The sequence below is a fragment of the Stenella coeruleoalba genome, assembly GCF_951394435.1.
Source record: "Stenella coeruleoalba genome assembly, chromosome: 3".
Taxonomy (NCBI): domain Eukaryota; kingdom Metazoa; phylum Chordata; class Mammalia; order Artiodactyla; family Delphinidae; genus Stenella; species Stenella coeruleoalba.
The window spans coordinates 173,471,226-173,489,826 of record NC_137148.1 but is presented as its reverse complement, the minus strand read 5'-3'; the positions used below and the strand labels follow the sequence as shown (position 1 = coordinate 173,489,826).

General features: G+C 64.0%; 1 protein-coding gene across 3 annotated transcripts in view; it reads right to left on the bottom strand.

The window, feature by feature from the left end:
* SBNO2 (strawberry notch homolog 2) overlaps positions 1 to 17,567 on the bottom strand; it is a 43,578-nt gene extending 26,011 nt beyond the window's left edge. For all 3 annotated transcript variants that reach the window (XM_079916890.1, XM_079916891.1, XM_079916894.1), the window contains exons 1-3: positions 17,468 to 17,567; positions 4,796 to 4,987; positions 248 to 321 (exon numbers count right to left, since the gene is read on the bottom strand). In XM_079916890.1, the coding sequence (XP_079773016.1) occupies positions 248 to 321; positions 4,796 to 4,948 (227 nt within the window). In that variant the 5' untranslated portion in view covers positions 4,949 to 4,987; positions 17,468 to 17,567. The remainder of the gene's footprint in view (positions 1 to 247; positions 322 to 4,795; positions 4,988 to 17,467) is intronic.
* Positions 17,568 to 18,601: the final 1,034 nt, after the last annotated feature.

Below are 18,601 nucleotides of genomic sequence, written 5' to 3'. Positions count from 1 at the left end.
CCCCCACAGTATAGCCCTTCCTGGCCCCCTCGTCCCCACTACCTCTGCCCTCTTCCCTGGAGAGTTCTCGCTAGACAGACCACAGCAGGTCAGTCTCAGCTCTCCCCATGTGGCCAGGGCCGGGCCCACAGCCCCCGTGGCTGAGAGCTCTAGTTTTCTTTAGCCCATGACTGCGGGATGAGGAGGCATAGTGAAGCCCCTGCGAGGGGGGACCCCCCAGCAGGACACAGTGGGGCTGGGCACTTACTGGCTCTCGCTGGAGAAGGCTGGGTATGGCGTGGGCGAGAAGCTGCTCCACCAGGGATAATGCAGCATGGCATTCTGAGACAGAGTGGCAGGCGTCAGGGGAGAGGACAGGAGGGCAGGGTCCCTGGCCCTCCTCCCCCCCATCCCCCCCACCACTGCACTGCCCTGGGGCAGGCACCAGAGAGCACTGAGCCCGCCTGCCCAGGAGCTTCCCCGTGTGCACAGAAGAACCCACCCAGAGGGCTGTGGTGAAGAGGAAGGCTTTGGTCAGTACACAAGCAGGTCTGGGGACCAGCCGGGGAGGGGATGGCGGGCATGGCTGTGACTCTGGACTGGCAGGGCCCCCAGAATCCCTGCAGGGCCTGGGGAGCCCAGGCTGGACGCCTGCATTCTAGAAAGTGGAGGAGGGGACCCTGTGTAAAGCAAGACAGTAAGAGTCCCTCGTGAGCCAGCACCCATAAGCGAGACGCGCAGCCTGCCAGCGGGTGGGTGGGGGAGAGGGGCAGGGGACTTCTCAGAGGGGCGGGGGCTGAAGTCAGGGTGAAGGGCTCCCACCAGCACCATGGATGGCCCTGTCCCAGCCAGACTCTCGCAGCCCAACCACTCCAGGCAGGTCTGAAGCCCAGCCTTCTCAGAGCTCCCAGAGGCCAAGCCCGTGTGGCCCAAGAGTGAGGCACAGGCAGGGGTTCAGGAGAACCTGCTTTAGGAAACACCAGGGGGAGGGAGGATGGCTGGAAGGTGAGCCTGAGGTCAGCAGGGGCAGCATGTGCCAGGACTGGCTTGAGGGGTAGGGCTGTGGACACTCACACCCTCTGTAGAATCGGGGTGCTGCGTCCCTGCCCTAAACGGGCCGCTGGCCACGTGAAGCTCCATCAGGGAGGCCCGCTGGCTGCAGCTGCCGTGCCCGCTTGTGCCAGCCCTGGCCACACAAGGCCCACCCCTCGGGACTCACTGACCTAGTACCGGCCCAGAACCAGCCTGCGGGGCCGGGACCGCCCCTCTCTACCAAGGGGATTGCCAGCCCCACTTTCCATCACTGTGCCCCCAGCCCTGGGCTGCCCACAGGGCCCCGCCTGCTTCCCCACGGTCCAGCTCAGAGAAGAGGCATGAAGGAGATGTGGTGAGATGGTATCAACTGGTAGAGGCCCCTTGGCCTCCAAACTAGAGGCCAGTCCAGGATGTAGTTTGGGCCCAGAAGGGGGCAGCCAGGGAGAAGGGGTCCAAGGGGCCCCTTGCTCACCAGCCTTCTCCACCTGCACCCAGACTGGGCCTGGGGCGGTCCCTGTGGAGCTCCCAGACCAGGGGACCCCCAGGTCCTTGAGGAGTTTGAGGCCTCAAGCTGGGGAGGCCTCAGGCTGGGGAGGGTCCCTCATGACTTTGTCTACCCAGCACCCCAACCTCCTCCCCCAGCACGTTGCTCTGGCAAGGCTGCCAACCAAGGACATCCAGCCCCATCTCACAGGGGTGGTACAGCATGGCCAGCCAATCAGAGCCTTCCTCGGGATTTTACACTTGCAGCCAGAGGGGTGACTCCACCTTCAGAGGGCAGGCCTGTGGGACCACATTGGTCCAAAGATGGGCCCTTACCCCAGCTAGCCAATCAGAGCCTGCCTGGAGACAGAGAGGCTGGCCCTCTTCTGGGAAGGAGCAGGCCCTGGGAGATTAGCCAGAAGCTTACTAGGCCATGTGCAAACTGATGAAGGAAGATGACATTCCTGCTAAGGCAGCAAGGGCGGCAGATAACATAGGGCTGCCAGATAAAAAACAGGAATTGGAATTTCTGATAAACAAAAGATAATTTTTAGTGTAAATACTGTATGGAACACCCACATACTAAAATTTTATTTGTGTTTATGTGAAACTTAAATTTCACCGGGCTCTATATTTTTATTTGCTAAATCTGGCCACCTTAGGGACACTGACAGTCCTGGGGGCATGTTCCTGCCAGGCAGTCCTGGGCCAGCTCCACTCCCTGCCTGCTCCACCCTGGGATCCTCCTTACAAGCTTGGTTCGGCCAGGACACATGAGAGAAGTAAGGAGCACAGTGCCAACACTGATGCCCCCAGCCTCCACGGGCTGCCCGGGCTTCTGGTCACTCTTGGGCCAGGCCCAGTGTGGTCTGAGGGGCAACCCCCACATTCGGTGGCCCAAGAGGAACAGGCTCTGTGCACAGCCTGAGCCCTGGAGGGCACTGGGGAGCCTGCCTTGCTGTTTCTGACTGCCCGGAGTGGGGCTCGGAGCCAAGGTTGGGCTCCACGCGGCACCTCCCTTGTAAAAGGGTCTCTGTCTTATTCCAAACATCCCTCCCCCAATTCTAGTATCTGAGCCCCTCTGGTCCACACGGGCTGTCCAGACAGAGCTCATGTCCTGGCCCTCAGTCAGCTTCCTGGGTCAACACCACGGGACGTGGCAGGAGCCCATTCCCTGTGGAACAGCTCCATCCTCTGCAAACCCGCCCAAGCTGGGGCTCGCTCTGACCCAGGAATTCTATTCCAGAAACACACCTCCAGGGACTCATCCAGGAGGGGGGAGGAAAACGCAGTGGCCCTATTTATAGCAGCAGAAAAAACTGGAGTCACCCCAAAGGCCCAACAACAGGAAAATAATTAGGCAAATGATGGGATGCTGAGGAGAAGGAACCCTGAGGCGTTATAAGAATGACAGGCGCGGGCTTCCCTGGTGGTGCAGTGGTTGAGAGTCCGCCTGCCGATGCAGGGGACGCGGGTTCGTGCCCCGGTCCGGGAAGATCCCACATGCCGCGGAGCGGCTGGGCCTGTGAGTCATGGCCGCTGAGCCTGCGCGTCCAGAGCCTGTGCTCTGCAACGCAAGAGGCCACAGCAGTGAGAGGCCCCCGTACCGCAAAAAAAAAAAAAAAACAAAGACAAGAATGACAGGCGCGTGCTCCGAGCCTGCAAAACAGGGCGACATAGCACCCAAGGAAGGAGCACGCTTTGTGCCGCGTGTGGGATGGCACCGGGGCATCCGAGAGCCTCAGGGTGGGCGCGGGCGGCCAGAGGCTTGGAGGGAGGTGGGGGCTGAGGAGGGCAGGGGCCCCGTGGGTACAGCTGGCCTGGCACACGTGTGCCCGGGGCCCTGGCCGGAGGCTCTGGCCATCAGCCGAGGCTTGGAAGCTGCGGGTGGGTCTGCAGCTGTGACCCGTTTTTGCTCCCTCCCTGCCGACTGGCAAGGCCCACTCAATGTGGCTTGGCACTGTGCTCCGCCTCGTTAGGGTGCCTTGTGGGCACAGCCAGGCACGGAGTGAGTCCTGGGTTCGCGCGCACCTCCCAGCCCCATCTGATGCTACACTCTGGGGTCTGGGATGCCTCATGACAGCTCTGGACCCTCAACCTGGAGCTCCACTTGGGTCCCGAGGCCCAGGGCCCGGCTTCTCCCAACCCCAAGCTGGATCCTTGCTCTCTCTCCCCACGCAGGTGTGCGCATCACTGCCGCAGCCCACGCGGCCCCCTGGTGCCTGTACCCCATCTGGTCTCCCCACCCGGCAGCTCGAGTCTCCACACAGAGAAACTCGGCTTCTTTTCTTTTCTGCAGGGAAAGAGCCCCTGTTTGGCTCTAGGCCTGACTCGCTGGAGGACTCTGGACACTTCTCTTCACGAGGCCTGTTGTACCTTTTGTGATATGAGGAGGCCTGGCCCCTAGGGTCGTTTTACCACTCGTGGTACTTTTATTGCAGTCATCAGAGCTCGGAAGCAAGCGAGATGTCCCTCAGTGGGTGGAAGCAACCATGGGACATGCGGACGATGCAAAGTTGTTTAGTGCTAAAAAGAAATGGGCTGTGAAGCCAGGAAAAGTCTCGGAGGAACCTTAAATACACATCGCTAAGCGGAAGAAGCAGATCTGAAAAGGCTACACACTGTGATTCCAACTCTGGGACATTCTGGAAAAGGCAGGTCTCTGGAGCCAGGGGAAGGATCAGCAATGCGGGGGCTGGGGGGAGGAGGGATGGACAGGTGGGGACCAGAGGGGTTTTAGGGCAGTGAAACTACGCTGTGTGACGCCGTAATGGTGGATGCGGGTCATCTTGACATCTGTCAAAACCCACAGAACATCCAACACCAAGAGTGAACCGAACGTCACCGTGGCCCTCAGGTAACGATGCTGGGTCAGCACCGGCTCCCAGGTTGGAACACAGCACACCCACGAGTGTGAGAAGGTTAACAGTGGGGAAGTGGGGGGGGAGAGGTGTACAGGAACTTGCTGTGCCATTTTCCTGTAAACCTAGAACTGCTTAAGAAATAAAGTCTCATAAAGTAAGAAGAAAGAAGTGATGAAGCAGAGCAGACGAGTGTGACCTGCCACAGTGGTCCAAGCCCTCGACGTCCCGCAGGTGAGGGCAGCCGCCTGGGCCGAGCGTCCCGAGGGCCAGCCGAGGCCTTGGCAGGAGAAACCTCACGGCTAACACGTGAGGGACTTGGGGGTGACGGGAGCCCCTGGAGGGTCCTGCCTGCAAACCTGGGGGCTGGGATATGGGCTTGAGGCACCAGAGAAGCGCCGAGGGGCCGGGAGGAGACCCTGAGGGCTGGGGCTCACCTGGACGCTGGGCCCGCACAGTGGGGTCTGCAGGGGCGGCGGGCTGTACAGGACGCTGCCGGCTGGTGGAGGCTCGTGCGGAGGGAACTCCCCATCCATGGTGGGCCCCACTGCCAGCATCGGGGGGCTCCACACGCCGGGCCGCAGGGGCATCTATCTGGGCTTCTTGCTCCGTGGTGGTGGCATCATGACCTGGGGAAAGACACGCATGTCCTGAGGTTGCCCTCTGATCCCGACAGGGGAGGGCGCCCTCCAGGGACAGGGTCAGCAGGCTAGGGGGTGGCGGGACCCCCAGGGGACCCCGTAGATGTCCCCCCAGCCCCTCTGACTGCCCCATCCACGCAGGGGGCAAGCTGATGCTCCCAGCATCGCAGTGCTGCCGGGGTGGCCCTCCTGCTGTCCGGCCACCCCCTCCTGGGGACCCGGGCTGGGACCGCCAGGGTGAGGGCAACCCCTTCCGGGTGGCCAGGCCCCACCGCTCTCCCACCCTCGTTCTCAGGCCCCTGAATAATGCTGGCCGGGGGCTGCTCCCTCCACCCACAAAGTGGGCCTCGAGCCCTGGGAGCCCAGCGAGCCCAGCATGAGCCGCGGGGGGGCGCACCCCTGGCTCTCTGTACCTAGCATGTCTGGCAGAGAGGAAGCCCGACCAGCCAGCAGCTCTGAGCTGGGGGGCCCACCGGGGCTGGGAAGCCCCACACCTCTGCAACCAGGTCAGGCTTGCCGAGGGTCTCTGGGTGGTTGGGGCCAAGCTGAGTGGGGAAGAGCTCCCAGACCCAGATGGGGCTAACGTCACACAGGGTCCCCACTGAGAAGGAGGGCAGACACCCAGCCGGGAAAAGCTGCAGGGGCCAACCTAGCCCCACGCGATTCCCCCGATTCGCACCCGCCTGTGGCCTGGGACCCCAGTCCCCAGGCCCCATCGCCCGCCTCCGATAGCAGGGACCCCAGGCTGGCGGAGCACACCTTGGGAAGCAGCCCCAGGACGTTAATCACCCGGGGAGGCAGGAAGGGGAGGCGGCTGGCACTCCCGGCCAAGCCCAGAGTGAAGAAATCCTCGGGACTTCCAGTAATCACTGCTGCACACGGGCAGCTTGTGCAATCCCGTGGGGGCGGGGAGGGCCGCCTGCACCGGCTGGGCGGCCCGTGCGCGCCTCACCCTGCGACCCAGAAGGAAAGGGGCCCGGGGGCCGGGCCACAGCCCACAGCTGCGTCCAGCCCTTCAGGAAGGGAGTGGAGGCCGGGCCGCCCCGCTCTGCTCAGGCCTTGGGCTCCAGCTGCTGGCCGGCCGCCAGTGCCACGGCCCCCAGCCTCCTGCAGGCCAGACCCGCCGGGAGGAGGAGGAATGCGAGGCTGCTCTGGGACCCACGGTCTCGGTCAGGAGGACGGTCAAAGCCCAGCTCCGCGTCTAAGGGTCGGAGAACCTCCCACAACTCGGGGCGCCTGAGCTCCTCTGAGCTTCGGTTTGGTCATCGGGAGGATGGGCTGCTCGAGTATGAGCACAAGGCTCACCTGGCGCGCAGTGGAGCCCAGAGCCTCCGCGATCCCAAGCCACTCCAGTGACCGCTACCTCCGCGGAGGCCCCGGGAAGCTCCTCGATTCATGGGACCCCTCAGCGGATCCCTCTGGGATGGAAGGCGGGCTGGCTCGCTGTGTCCCTTGGGTCACTTGTCTGCAGCAAGTGCAGGGCATGTGTCTCTGCCTGAGACCCCCACTAACCCCACTGACACCCCTGCTGCCACAGCGTCCCTCTCTCGGCAGCCACACCCCGAGCACCACCGACCCCGTCCCACTCGCGGGCACTTCCAGGCTCTGCAGCCACGGAGGGCGGGGCTGCTTTCTTGGGAAGCACCATCCAGAGCCCACGGCCAAAAAGCATGGGAGGGGGACCCCAGGCCGTCCCCAGGGTGCGCTGCGCCCGAGGAACCCCCCGGCTGCAGGCTAGGCTTGCGCGCCCCCATGGCCCCCGTTCTGAGTAGCAGCCCCAGCAGGCTCAGGCCCCACGCCGTCACCTGCCATCCAGGGCATCACGTTCCCCCAGCAAGAGGTCTGTCCCCGCAGCAAGGGCTCCATGACTGGGTGGGAGTTCCTGTAACGGAGCCTGTACATCCTGTCCTCTCAAAGACACGGGGCAGGGGGCATGCCTTGGGGACCCCGCCAAGCGGGGGTTCAGACCAGGACCCGGAGGGGGGTGTGGGGAGGGGAGCGATGTGCCTGCGAGTCAAGGCGTCTGCAGGGCACCATTATCCGGGATGGGGCAGGGGGGACGCGGTGGGTGGGAGTGAACGTGGTGCCACCTGGGGGTCGGCAGCTCCTCACACGGTTAAACGGTCACCGTGGCAGCCAAAACGTGGACACAGCCCAAGTACCCACCAGCAGATGATGGATAAACACCACGTGGTCCCTCCACACACGGGGGCATCACACAGCCACGCAACGGGGTGAAGCCCTGACACTCGCTACCACGTGGACGGACCCTGAGAACGTGATGCTCAGTGAGAGAAGCCAGACACAGAAGGACCCACAGGGTGTGATTCCACTGATGGGAAACGTCCAGAACAGGCAGATCCACAGACAGAGAGCAGTTGTCGGGGGCTGGGGAGGGGTCGACACTGTGCCCACCGCCATCCCCATGCCCCCAGGGCCACCCCTATGGTGTCCCTGTCCTTCGATGCCCAGGCCCAAGGTCATCTCCCCGCCCCCACCTCCACAGTCTTGGCTTCCTGCTCCCCCGTCCCACCAGTGCTGGCACTGGGGCAGCCCCCAAACACAGTCCCCCCATCCATCCCCTCACTTTCTGACCTCTGCTAAGCAGCCCCACCAGCCCTGCCCCGGCCCGGGCTCAAGACCCTGTCGCCAGCCCCAGAGCTGCAGAGGGTGACCTCACCACGTCCCTGGGGGGCTTCCAGCCGCCTAGGATCGACCCCACCAGGCAGGGCCTTGGGGCTGAAGGAGGCCGGGTCAGAGTGTATTTTTAGACGTGAGCCCCATGACACGTGCCACGTGGGTGCCCACAAGGTGCTCTCAGGGAAGGGCCCACGCTTCACCCAGCTTTGAGTTGCAGGATTTCCTTTTGAGATCAGGTTTCGAATGAGTCATTGTAAAAGAGAAAGATCAAAGAATTGGTGTCCCAGACCAGACGACGGTGGGGGGGGGGGGGGGCGCGGGATGTGGGAAGAGGCGAGATCTGGGACAGCCGGACCCCTAGGATGCGCCCAGCTGGCAGGTGACCGCGGCCACCCCTGCCTCTTGCCTGAGCCCACTTCACCCCATCACCCTGGCCAGACCTCACCGCGGGGCCGGTGTCCCCAGGGCAGGCCGCTGGATCTCACCCACGATGCGTGCTACTGGCTCAGCCCCCCAAGCACCCTCAGAACCGGCCGCCTGGACCCCCGCCGGGTGGTGCCTGGCCCCGCTGGCCACTTGTTATCCGGCCCCCCAGGAACTGCGTCTCCAGGCATCAGGGACCTGCCGGCCTCCTCCAGGCCACAGGACGGCAGCCCTCTGGTCACCCCTCCACTGGGGTCTGAGCAACAGCCCTGGGATCCTGGGACGGGGGGAAGAGTTGGGGGCGCGTGGGGACAGAGGCCCTGGTGGAATCGGGAGGCCTGGCCAGGCCCCGACTGGGCTGAACGGGGTATCTGGGGGAGGGCCGGAGTGGGGAGCTCCCTCCTCGCCCTGCTGATCAGAGCCAGCCTGGGGTCAGTCCCCAGTGGGGGCGCCCGGAGAGGCTCCGTGCTGAAGTCGGAGGGATGGAGGGACAGGGATGCTCGGGCAAGGGGATGGGGCCCTGTCCTGCGGGCACCGGCCACGCTCTGAGGTCCCACCTGGGCTGGCTGGCACCGCTCGGCTGTGTCAGGACCCCCAGGAGGGCACGTGCCACTGGACAGTCACCTCCATGGACAGGCCGGAAAGGGAGGGAAGCCTCAGGGGCCTCCCCACCAACTGACCAGGCCCGGTACTCGGGTGGGACGCATGGGGACACAGGGTCAGCTGGTGAGCGATGGGGGTATGGGGATTTGGTGGACAGAACCCAGTGTGCAGGAGGGAGGTGGTGGGACAGAGGAGGTGTGCTGGAGAGACTGGTGTCCCCCAAGTTCATGTCCACCAGGAACCTGGGAATAGGCCCTCATTTAGAAATAAGGTCTTCACAGATGAAATCAGTTAAGATGGGGTCGTACTGCAGCAGGGTGGTCCTAACACAAAGACTGTGCCTTTATAAGAGGGAAATTTGGACACAGAGACACAGGGAGAAGCCACAGGAAGACAGAGGCAGAGGCTGGGGTGATGCAGCCACAGGCCTAGGATACCTGGAGCCCCAGGAGCTGGAAGAGGCGGGAAGGATCCCCACCCCCCAGCCGCCCCCCACCCCAGCCTCTGGAGGGAGCACAGCCCTGCTGCACCTTGATCTCAGATGGCTGGCCTCCAGAGCCAGGAGAGGATAAATCTCTGGTTTAAGCCAAGTGTGCAGTCAGCTGTTACGGCCACCCCCGGACACTCGGACAGGACGGGGGGGGCTTCCTTCGGCCGCTTCATTCAGCAGAGCCAAGGAGCCACCCTGACACTGGGCTCTAATTCCTGCCACCCGGGGCTGGGCGCACTGCTGACCAGGGCGAGGCTGGCACCAAGCGTGCGACCCAGGACCTCCACGGGTTCCCAGGAGGCCTGTGGAACACAGCAGCCCTGGGATGCCAGCGGTGGGAAGGGCCCAGCCACTGAGCACACGCCCAACGGGCGGGACGGGGAGCCCCATGGTCTGGAACAAGGAGGACGAGGTGGGCCCGCGGAGAAGGCCAGGGGTCCAACTTCCAGTTCTGCTGCCAGTGGGGGGAGGACCTGCAGGCTCCCCAGCGCCCACACTTCACTGCCAGCAGGTGGCTGAAGTGACAAGCAGTCTCTTGCAAAACCTCCCGGCCTACTGGGACACAGACCACCCCCCGCCGGCCCCCACCCCCATCATGGTGCCACAGCATCAGAGCCTCGGTCCCGGCCTGGTACAGTCAACACCAGGCCGCACGCAGGAGGCCCTGGGGGGAGGGCAACCACAGCAGAGTCAGACCACATGGGCGCCGGCCACAGGGCACACGCACGGTGACACCAACCGTGGGACACCAACCCAGGGACGGTGCCACTACCGGACACCAACCCAGGGACGGTGCCACTACCCCAGGAGCCACCACGGGGGCAGGCACATGCCTGAGGATAGGCCCCGGCCAGAAAAGCAGGTGGCGGGTGTCAGGGCTCCCCCCACGCGTCTCGGACAGACCAGAGGCCAGGAGGGCAAGGCCAGCCATTAGGAGAAACTGCACCCTGGGATGCAGAACCGACCCCAGATCCAGGTGACAGAACGGTATTTGCTGAATGTTTATGCAGAAAAGGAGACCCTCAGGCTGAGTCCCAGAGGCACCAACCCAGGCTCACCTGCACTGGCTGTGTCCGCGCCCACAGACCCATCCGCGTGTGGGCACAGAAGAGCCGGCCTGGGGTGCTCTGATGGCCCACGGCAGGGCGGGTGCTTCACAAAGCAACTCACACACCCAGAGCGGCCGCCCCGCATCCATAAGGGCCTGTCGTTGCCTTACAGCCCTCAGAAGGACAGTCAGCGCCCCCGCCAGCCCTCACGGCACAGCTTGGAGGCACGTAGCCCTTTGTATCCACCCGAGGGCCAAGTGGGGAATGGGGTCGAAGACCGGGAGCTTCCTTAGTCACAGCTGGGGACACTGTGCCTGGGTCTTGGGGCCCCGACCCCTGGTCCCCACTCCCAGGTGTGGTCCAGCCTTACCAGGGGAGAGCCCACAGGATGAAGCTCCCGCTGTGGTGCCTACTGGCCCACCGTTGCTGGTGGCGGACCTTCCAACCTACGTCCACGTGGACATGTGTGGAGCGGCTGCCCACAGCGGCAGGGCATCTTCACGCGGGCTTCCTCCACTGGGAAGCGCGTGCTCAGGGCCTGTGATTACTCGTGGTCTTTAAAAGGCTTTAGAGGGGGCTTCCCTGGTGGCGCAGTGGTTGGGATGCAGGGGACACAGGTTCGTGCCCCGGTCCGGGAAGATCCCACATGCCACGGAGCGGCTGGGCCCGTGAGCCATGGCCGCTGAGCCTGCGCGTCCGGAGCCTGTGCTCCGCGACGGGAGAGGCCACAACAGTGAGAGGCCCGCATACCGCAAAAAAAAAAAAAAAAAACAAAGGCTTTAGAAGGACTTCCCTGGTGGCACAGTGGTTGGGCATCCACCTGCCAATGCAGGGAACATGGGTTCGATCCCTGGTCTGGGAAGATACCACATGCCACGGAGCAGCTAAGCCCATGAGCCACAACTACTGAGCCTGTGCTCTAGAGACCGCGAGCCACAATTACTGAAGCCCGCACGCCTAGAGCCCGTGCTCCGCAAGAGAAGCCACTGCGACGAGAAGCCCGCGCACCGCAACAAAGAGTAGCCCCCACTCGCCGCAACTAGAGAAAGCCCGCACACAGCAACAGAAGACCCAACACAGCCAAAAATAAAAAATAATTAAAATAAAAGGCTTTAGACACACTGAGCTTGTGGTCTCCTCTGACCCCCAGGTCTTCTTCCCCTGAGTGGATGTTAAAGCCAAATCTCAGCAGGCCCAACTTCCTAGTCCTTTGACACTGACGTGCCCCAGTCTGTCCAAGCTCTGTGGGGAGAAGGGTTTGTCCCTCCTGTCGCTTGCTGCTTGATGACAGGAGTGTCTCAGGCCCGCTGGCATGCCAGGTCTCTCCACCCAGCTCCTCAGAGAGTCCGGAGCGAGACAGTGGCTGGTGCTGCCCACAGCCAAGTCGCACTAGTCCCAGGCGAGTGGTCAGACCTGTCAGTACCCTCCTTGGGCTCCTTAGGTCCAGCCTGGTCCCAAGAACATCCTAAGAGACCTTTGCCCAAGCCAAAGGGCACCCGCCCCCAAATCACAGCAGATGGAGCCTACGTCCCCTTCTCCTGTCGAGATGAAGGACCACAAACTCAGGCCCTCTCCCAGGCCTGCAGGTCAGAAGCCCAGGCGAGCTCGCTGGCCCTCGCCTCTGGGTCTCCGGAGGCCCGGCTTGGTGCTGATCCTGTCGGCAAGGTGGGGCTGCGGCCCAGCTTCAGCAGCAGCATATGGAGGCCCCTTGAGCTCCGACTCAGTCCCCTTCAGCCTCCATGGAGAAAGTCCTCTGCTTATAAGGACTGTGTGATGACACTGGGCCCCCCGGGGAATCCAGGGTCCTCCCCATCTCAGGGCCCCTAATTTAACCCCACCAGCAAAGTGCCTTTGTGTGTGGGGTGACACGTCTGCAGGTCCCGGGGCCAGGATGGGGGCATCTCTGGGGCCGTTACTGAGCAGACTCCTGAACCCAGCTAGGACACAGCCCACGAGTGGACAGGCAGCCTGGTTGGGACTGGCCTGACCCTGTGCATAGTACCACCCCACAGGTGTTGGAGGTGGTGACGCCGCCAGGGAACCTCCTCAGGGCCACAAAGGGGCTGCGGGGCCTCCTCTGCGCAGGGATGCGGCCCGGGGCTTCCAGATGGGCTGGTTTTGCAAGGGGAGTGGCAGGTCTGGATTTTGGGGTGCAGTCCCAGCATGGGGTGCCTTCCTCCTGGTGCCCACGGTGCTGGGGGCAGAGCTGCCAGACTCTCCAGTTACAACCCAGCTCCCCCCCAACCCAGGGTCCTCCTGAGCGCCACCCGACGCCCACCTGCAGGCTCACTTACCCTGAGCCCGGTGCCCAGGACGGTGGCTGGGCCTCTGGAGGGCCTGAATCTCACGGAACTGCCCCCAAATGCCCCGGCCCGCAGACATACCCCAGGCAACACCAGGAGGGCCCCCACGCCCTGTGGCACCATGGCCGGCCAAGGAGTGGGTGGTGGGGAGGGTCTCACGCCCCCACTGTGAAGCTTCCAGGGCCGAGCCCCGCCCCCAAGCCGTGCAGGCCACGCAGAGCTTTGCAGACACTCTAAGCGGCTCTGCTGGCGGCCCCTGCCGAGCTCCGAGCCCCCCAATGCCACAGGGCTGCGTCGTCCGGTCCCTCGTCCGGTCCGCGAGAGGTGAGGGCTGAGGGCTGAGGGGCCAATCCCTCAGGCTCGCCCTGCCCCCACCACTGTCCCAGCTCCTGCGCCAGCCTCTCCTCACCGTACCTCAGGTGCTGGGGGACACCCGCTCCTGGCGCCTCCCGGCCAACTCCACGCAGGATTCTCACCCCATCTCCATCCGGCGATGAGTCACAGCCATACAGGCTCACTGCGCCAGCAGCCCCAGGCCGCTCCCTCCTCCCGTCCTCCTCCATCCCGCTTCCTGTGTCAGCCTCTGACCCAGGGGCTGCAACTCCCACCCCGGCTCCCGGGAAATGCCAGGCGCCGGCCTTCCGGAATGTGGCCCGGCTCCCGCGCCAGCTGCGGACCTGGCAGCGAGGCCGGCGAGACCTCTTTCGGTTTCACTTGGGGACTGGCTGCAATGGGGACGGAGGCCAACCCGGAGGGAGGTACCTGCCCGCAGAGAGAGGGCGCAGCCCGGGGGCGAGGCCAGCGGGGGAAGGCGCCAGCGGGGAAGGCGGGGCGGTCGCTGCCTGGAGGGAGCGGGTGCCTGAGGACCCAGGGAGGCGCGGGGTGACCGCTGCCCCCACTCCCGCCCCCCCCTGCCCCCGGCACACAGCGGAGCCAAGTTCAATGCCTTCCCTGGTGGTGTCCCTGCCTGCCGTGCGGGGGACACCCTTTCTGCCCCGTGGGCTGCAGGGGGGGAGCGCCGAGCCGACCCGGGAGGGGACAAGTCACCTAACGGGTGAAGGCAGGGGCGGGGGGGGGGGTGTCCTTGCCAATCAGGGGAACCTACAGGAGGGCCTGCCACCTCCTACAGGGCCGGGCTTCAGGGAGGGGCTCCCAGGCCTCCCACCACAGCCCAGGCACCAAGGCCCAGGCACCAAGGCCCAGACACCAGAGCCCACGTCCCCTCAAGACCGCTTCCTGCCGGTGGCAGGCAGGGCAGAGCTGGGGCTTGGGGGCTCCCAGGGGAGCCTCGTTCACCCACCATAAGATGGGCAGATGGCACCTCCCCTGCCCTCCTGTGGGGCTGGGAGAAGACAGACCTCCACGCGCTGGGCCGGCTGGCGCCCGCTCACCCCCGGCCGCAGCGCTGGGCATCTGAAGGCTCGGTCAGGCCCTGCTATCTCTCTTTTTTTTTAACACTTCTTTGTTTTATGGAGACGCGATTCATACGCCATACCTTCACCAATTTAAAGTGAACAATTCAGTGGCCTTTAGTACATCCAGACTTCTGCAACCACCACCTCCATCTAGTTTCAGAACATTCCGTCACCCCAAAAAGAAACCTCACTCCCATCAGCGGTCACCCCCACCCCCTCCCCAGCCCCTGACAACCACTAACCCTGTCTCTCTGGATTGGATGTTTCCCACCAATGGAATCACACACTGTGTGTCCTTCCGTGTGTGGCTTCTCTCACTGAGCATCTTGTTCTCAAAGTCAGTCCCTGTCGCTGTACATAAACGACAGTCCTTAGTTCTGCCCCCCACCCCAGGGGGCTGGCAAGCCCAGAGCCTCAGAAATCGCCCTCACCTGAGTCACCTGCCTGAGGGCAGGGCGGCCCCACCTCCCAGTGAGGAAGCTGGTGGCTGTCACCATGGCAGGAAGATGAAGGAAGTTTGCTGTCCTCCCCAGCCCAGCTCAGGTCACCCATGTGGGACTGACCTGCCAGCAGCAGAGGAGAGGGTAGTTCCAAGGGATGGGGACTGGGGTTCCACTCAGGGGAGAGGGGGCCCACGGACACCAGGCCGCACCCAAGCTGGGCAGATGGGGAGATGGTGGGTGAGCAGGGCTGGCCAGGCCTGGACCGGGCCTGAGTGACCTCGCTCTCGGCTACTCCAGGCAGCCTTCCGTAACCAGCCCTCCCCGCATCTGAACACACGGCCCTTGGCTGTGTAAAAGTGGCTGGAGATGCTCCAAGCCTGCCCACTGACGGATTGCACATACTCAAGACACGCACACACACACGCACGCATGCACACGTGCAACACGCATGCACACGTGTGCACGTGGCACTCACACGTGACGCGTGCACACTCTGGCATGTATGTGCACTGCTGCACACGAATCTGCACACATGCACTCGCACACGCGCACAGACACACACGCACCCCCTGGAACTGTGCTGACACCCCGGGGGCCTGTCTCCCCACTCTGTGTCAGCCTCCAGATGCCTCTTTTTGATGACAAGACCCCCCTGCACGGAGAACAAGCAGATCCCCGCCCCCAGCAGCCTCTGTAAAAGTCTCAAGGGTGGAGGCTGTCCTGGGAGGGAGGCGGCCTCTGGAGACTGGGCACAGTTGCCTCTTTATTCCCAGCCCAGCTGTTCACGTGGCCAGAGCCCTGTGCTGGGTCAGCGTTTCCGGCCCAGCCCCTGCTGGAGGGGTGTCTGAGACTTTGCTAGAACCAAGCTGGGCCAGCTGGGCTGGTCATGTTCCCAGTGGGGGCCAGCTCCGTTCCCCCACCCCACCCAGGTCAAGGTGGTCAGGCAGCCGGAGAGCACTGGCCCTGGGCTGCACACCTGAGGCCCACCCCACCTGGACTTCAAAGCCAACTGCCTCTTCTGTGCTGTGCCGTGAGGCTCCCCTGGAAATCAGGCCCCTCATCTGGGCCCCGGGGCCCACCATCCTGCCGCCAAAGTGTAAACACCTCCCCAGTGTGTGCGTGCACGTGCGCTCACACACACACACACACACACACACACACACACAGGGTGGGTCCGCTCCAGGCAGGTGTGAGTAGACATCTCACAGAGTTAAACAAAGGGCCCTCCAGCCCTCCAAAATCCCAGAGAGCCTTCCCCTGGGTCCCCATTGGCTGTCCCTGGGGACAGTGTCTCACACTCGCCAGGCTCCCCAGGGTCTGTCAGGCGCCTGCCTGAATCTCCCCGGCCCTGGGGTGTCCCAGGACCACCCTTCCCCAGACCACCCACCCAGGGTCCAAGCAGACAGCCCTAAACATCCATTACCCATCTGTGGGGACTCCCCTGGGAAAATCCAGGGTGCTTGGAAGAAAAGGTGCAGCTGGGCTGGCGGTGGCTTCTCCAGACTGCCCAAGAGCCCCAGGTCTCAGCCCCAAGGACAGGAGCCCGCAGCTTCTCCTCTGTTCACAAGGGTCCCTGAGGGCAGAGCTCCCCACACAGCCAAGCACGAAGAGCCCAGGGCAGGGACCGGAAACACAGGGTCAGGTCCAGCCCTCACCGCCCAGCCTGGAGGAAGGGCGGGCCTCACATCCACTGACTTGTCTGGAGTCTCACGCCTCTGACAGGTGGCCTTTCTTCCCTCCGGGCTCTCCAGCCCCTGGGGACCAGCCCCAGATCCCTCGAACCTTTCGTACCGGGACAGACCCACCATGGTGGGCTCGGGGCTGGATCACCTGGCCCGGCAGCAGGTAGGCAGGTTCCCACCTAAAGTCCGTCCGACACCAGCCCCCTCGCCACACGTGGAACACTCACTCGCACCCCCCCACCCCCACCCCGCGACTGCCAGCAGCTCCATCCCAGGCCACATCCAGGCCCGCCCCTCGTGCAAACAGATGGCAACAAACCTGGCCGGGCCAGGCAGTGGACAGGCAGAAAGGATGTCCAGGGCAGGCGGGACCAAGGCGCATTCCGGGAAGCAGAAGCCGAGGGGGGGCAGACACACTTCACACGCTCGGTTCTTTTTCCTTTTCCAGGACGTTAACAACACGATGCTATGAGACACTCCTGCCTGGCTGTCCACGCCTCTGCTCCCCCACCCCGGCCTCTCCCGGCCAGTGCTGGGGTGCTGGGAGGGGGCCTCACTGTCCCCATCCACCGTCACAGTCTGCTCCTCCACCCACTCCAAGCCCCGGCAGCCCTCTGCCCACCACCTCCCCCGGCACATCCTTGGGGGCTGTTTCCAGTGCCAGCTCCAGGAGACACTCCCACCCAACACGCTCTGCCAGCTCAGCTAATACCAGCAAGGCCCCCATCCCAAGGCCACAGGATCCCACCAGTGGAAACACAGGGAACAACAGCCCCAGGGTGGAGAAGCCAGGACAGGAGGGGTCCTGGGAGAGGGGACACTGAGGAGGAAGGGCAGGAATCTGCAAGCAGCCTGGGGTCAGGGGTCACCCAGAAAAGGGGGGCTAAGGTAATGGAGCTGGAAAGTCACAAGAACAGAGGGATCGGGGAATGACGGAGGAGCAGTCAGGAGGGGGTCACCAACTGCAGGAGAGTCACAGAGAAGTGCGGGGTCAAGGGTCACCAAAGTAAAGTCCGGGGATCACCAAGACGGGAGGGGTCAGGGAATCGCCGAGGAGGGCGAGAGGAAAAGGCTGGGGAGTCGCCTGGGTTCAGGGTTCACGCCAAGGCGAGTGTCGGGCGGGGGTCACGGAGCAGCGCAAGGTCGAGGGTCGCCGAGGAGGACGCGGTTAGAGAGAGTTCACGACGGACGACGCGGTCGCAGGATCGCGGCGGAGGACGTTGTCGGGGGTCGCCCAGGAGGGCGGGGACACGCCACCGCGCTCCCCGCGCCCGCTGCCCCGGAACCCCGGAACCCCGGAACCCCCGGCACGGGGCGCTGGCGGCCGCGGGGTGCCAGGGCCCGCGCAGGCCGGGGAGCGCGGCTCAGCCGGGCGGGGACGGCGGGGACGGGCCGGGGGGTGGGGCCGGGCGCGCCTCACCTCGGACCCGGGTCCGGCCGGGCGCGGAGCCCGCGGCGCCTCCGTTCCTCCGAGCTTCGCCGCGGCCCCGCTCACTTCCGGGTTTCGGGCGCCATCTTGGGGGCCCCGCGCACTTCCGGTCATGCCGTGGGGCGGAGCCTCTGGTGGGCGGGGTCTTGGGCGGGGCCATCTCGCGACGGCCCCTGAGCCCCTTGAGGCCCTTCCGCCTTAGGGAGAGGCTCAGACTACATGGGTCCTGGATTTGAATCCCGTCCTGACTGTTACTGGCTACCCTCGCGAGCCTCAGTTTCCTCCTCTGTAGCATGAGGAATCACCCCCACCTGCAGGCCTTTGCACGGCTGTGCCCTCCCCTGGTGCACTCCGACCCTGACCTGTCAGCCATTGGGGCTCTTGGACAACCCAGATCTTGGCCTCGAAACCATCTGAAAGGGCCCTGGGTCCCCCAGTCATGCCCCCTCCCTTTATTGCCTCCCCACCGAAAGTAGTCTGCTCATGAATCTGTCTCCACCCCAGAATAGGAGTCCTGGGACCACCCCCCACCCCAACGGGGAGCCTGACACAAGGCGTCTGATAAGCCCCAGGGGCCACCAGGAGAAAAAGCTGGATCCTCTCAGGCAGGGCCACGGGGTCTGGGTGGCTCCCCTCCTGGCTCCCTCCCTGTTAGGGCTTCTAGGGGCCTGATGCAGATGATGCTGGGATTTGCCTTACTGCCAGGAACAGGATGGGACTCAGCCCTGGCACAGACAAGCTGTGTTCCTGCGACTAGAGCCCACTGGGCCCACCACGGGGTGGGCCTGGTGGTTCAGGCAGAGCCAGGGCAGGAGGCACCATCCCCTCCCCAGCAGGATGTGCAGGAATGAAGATACCACCATATCCCTGGACCCACCTCACCACCAGCCAGAGGCCTCCCGTACCCCTTGAATTTAGAGATCACCTCTCCACTTACTTATCTATTCAGTGAATTCTTATGGATGCTGCTACGTGCCTGGAGACAAATCCGGGGCCCCAGAGAGGACTCAGTTCTCAACTCCGCCCTCAGGAAGCCCCCAGGCTAGGGGAAATAGGGCCAGGACCAGACACTTCCATCTGCAAGATCAAGCCTAGAGCCCAGGGAGGAGTACAGTGTCTGCCTAG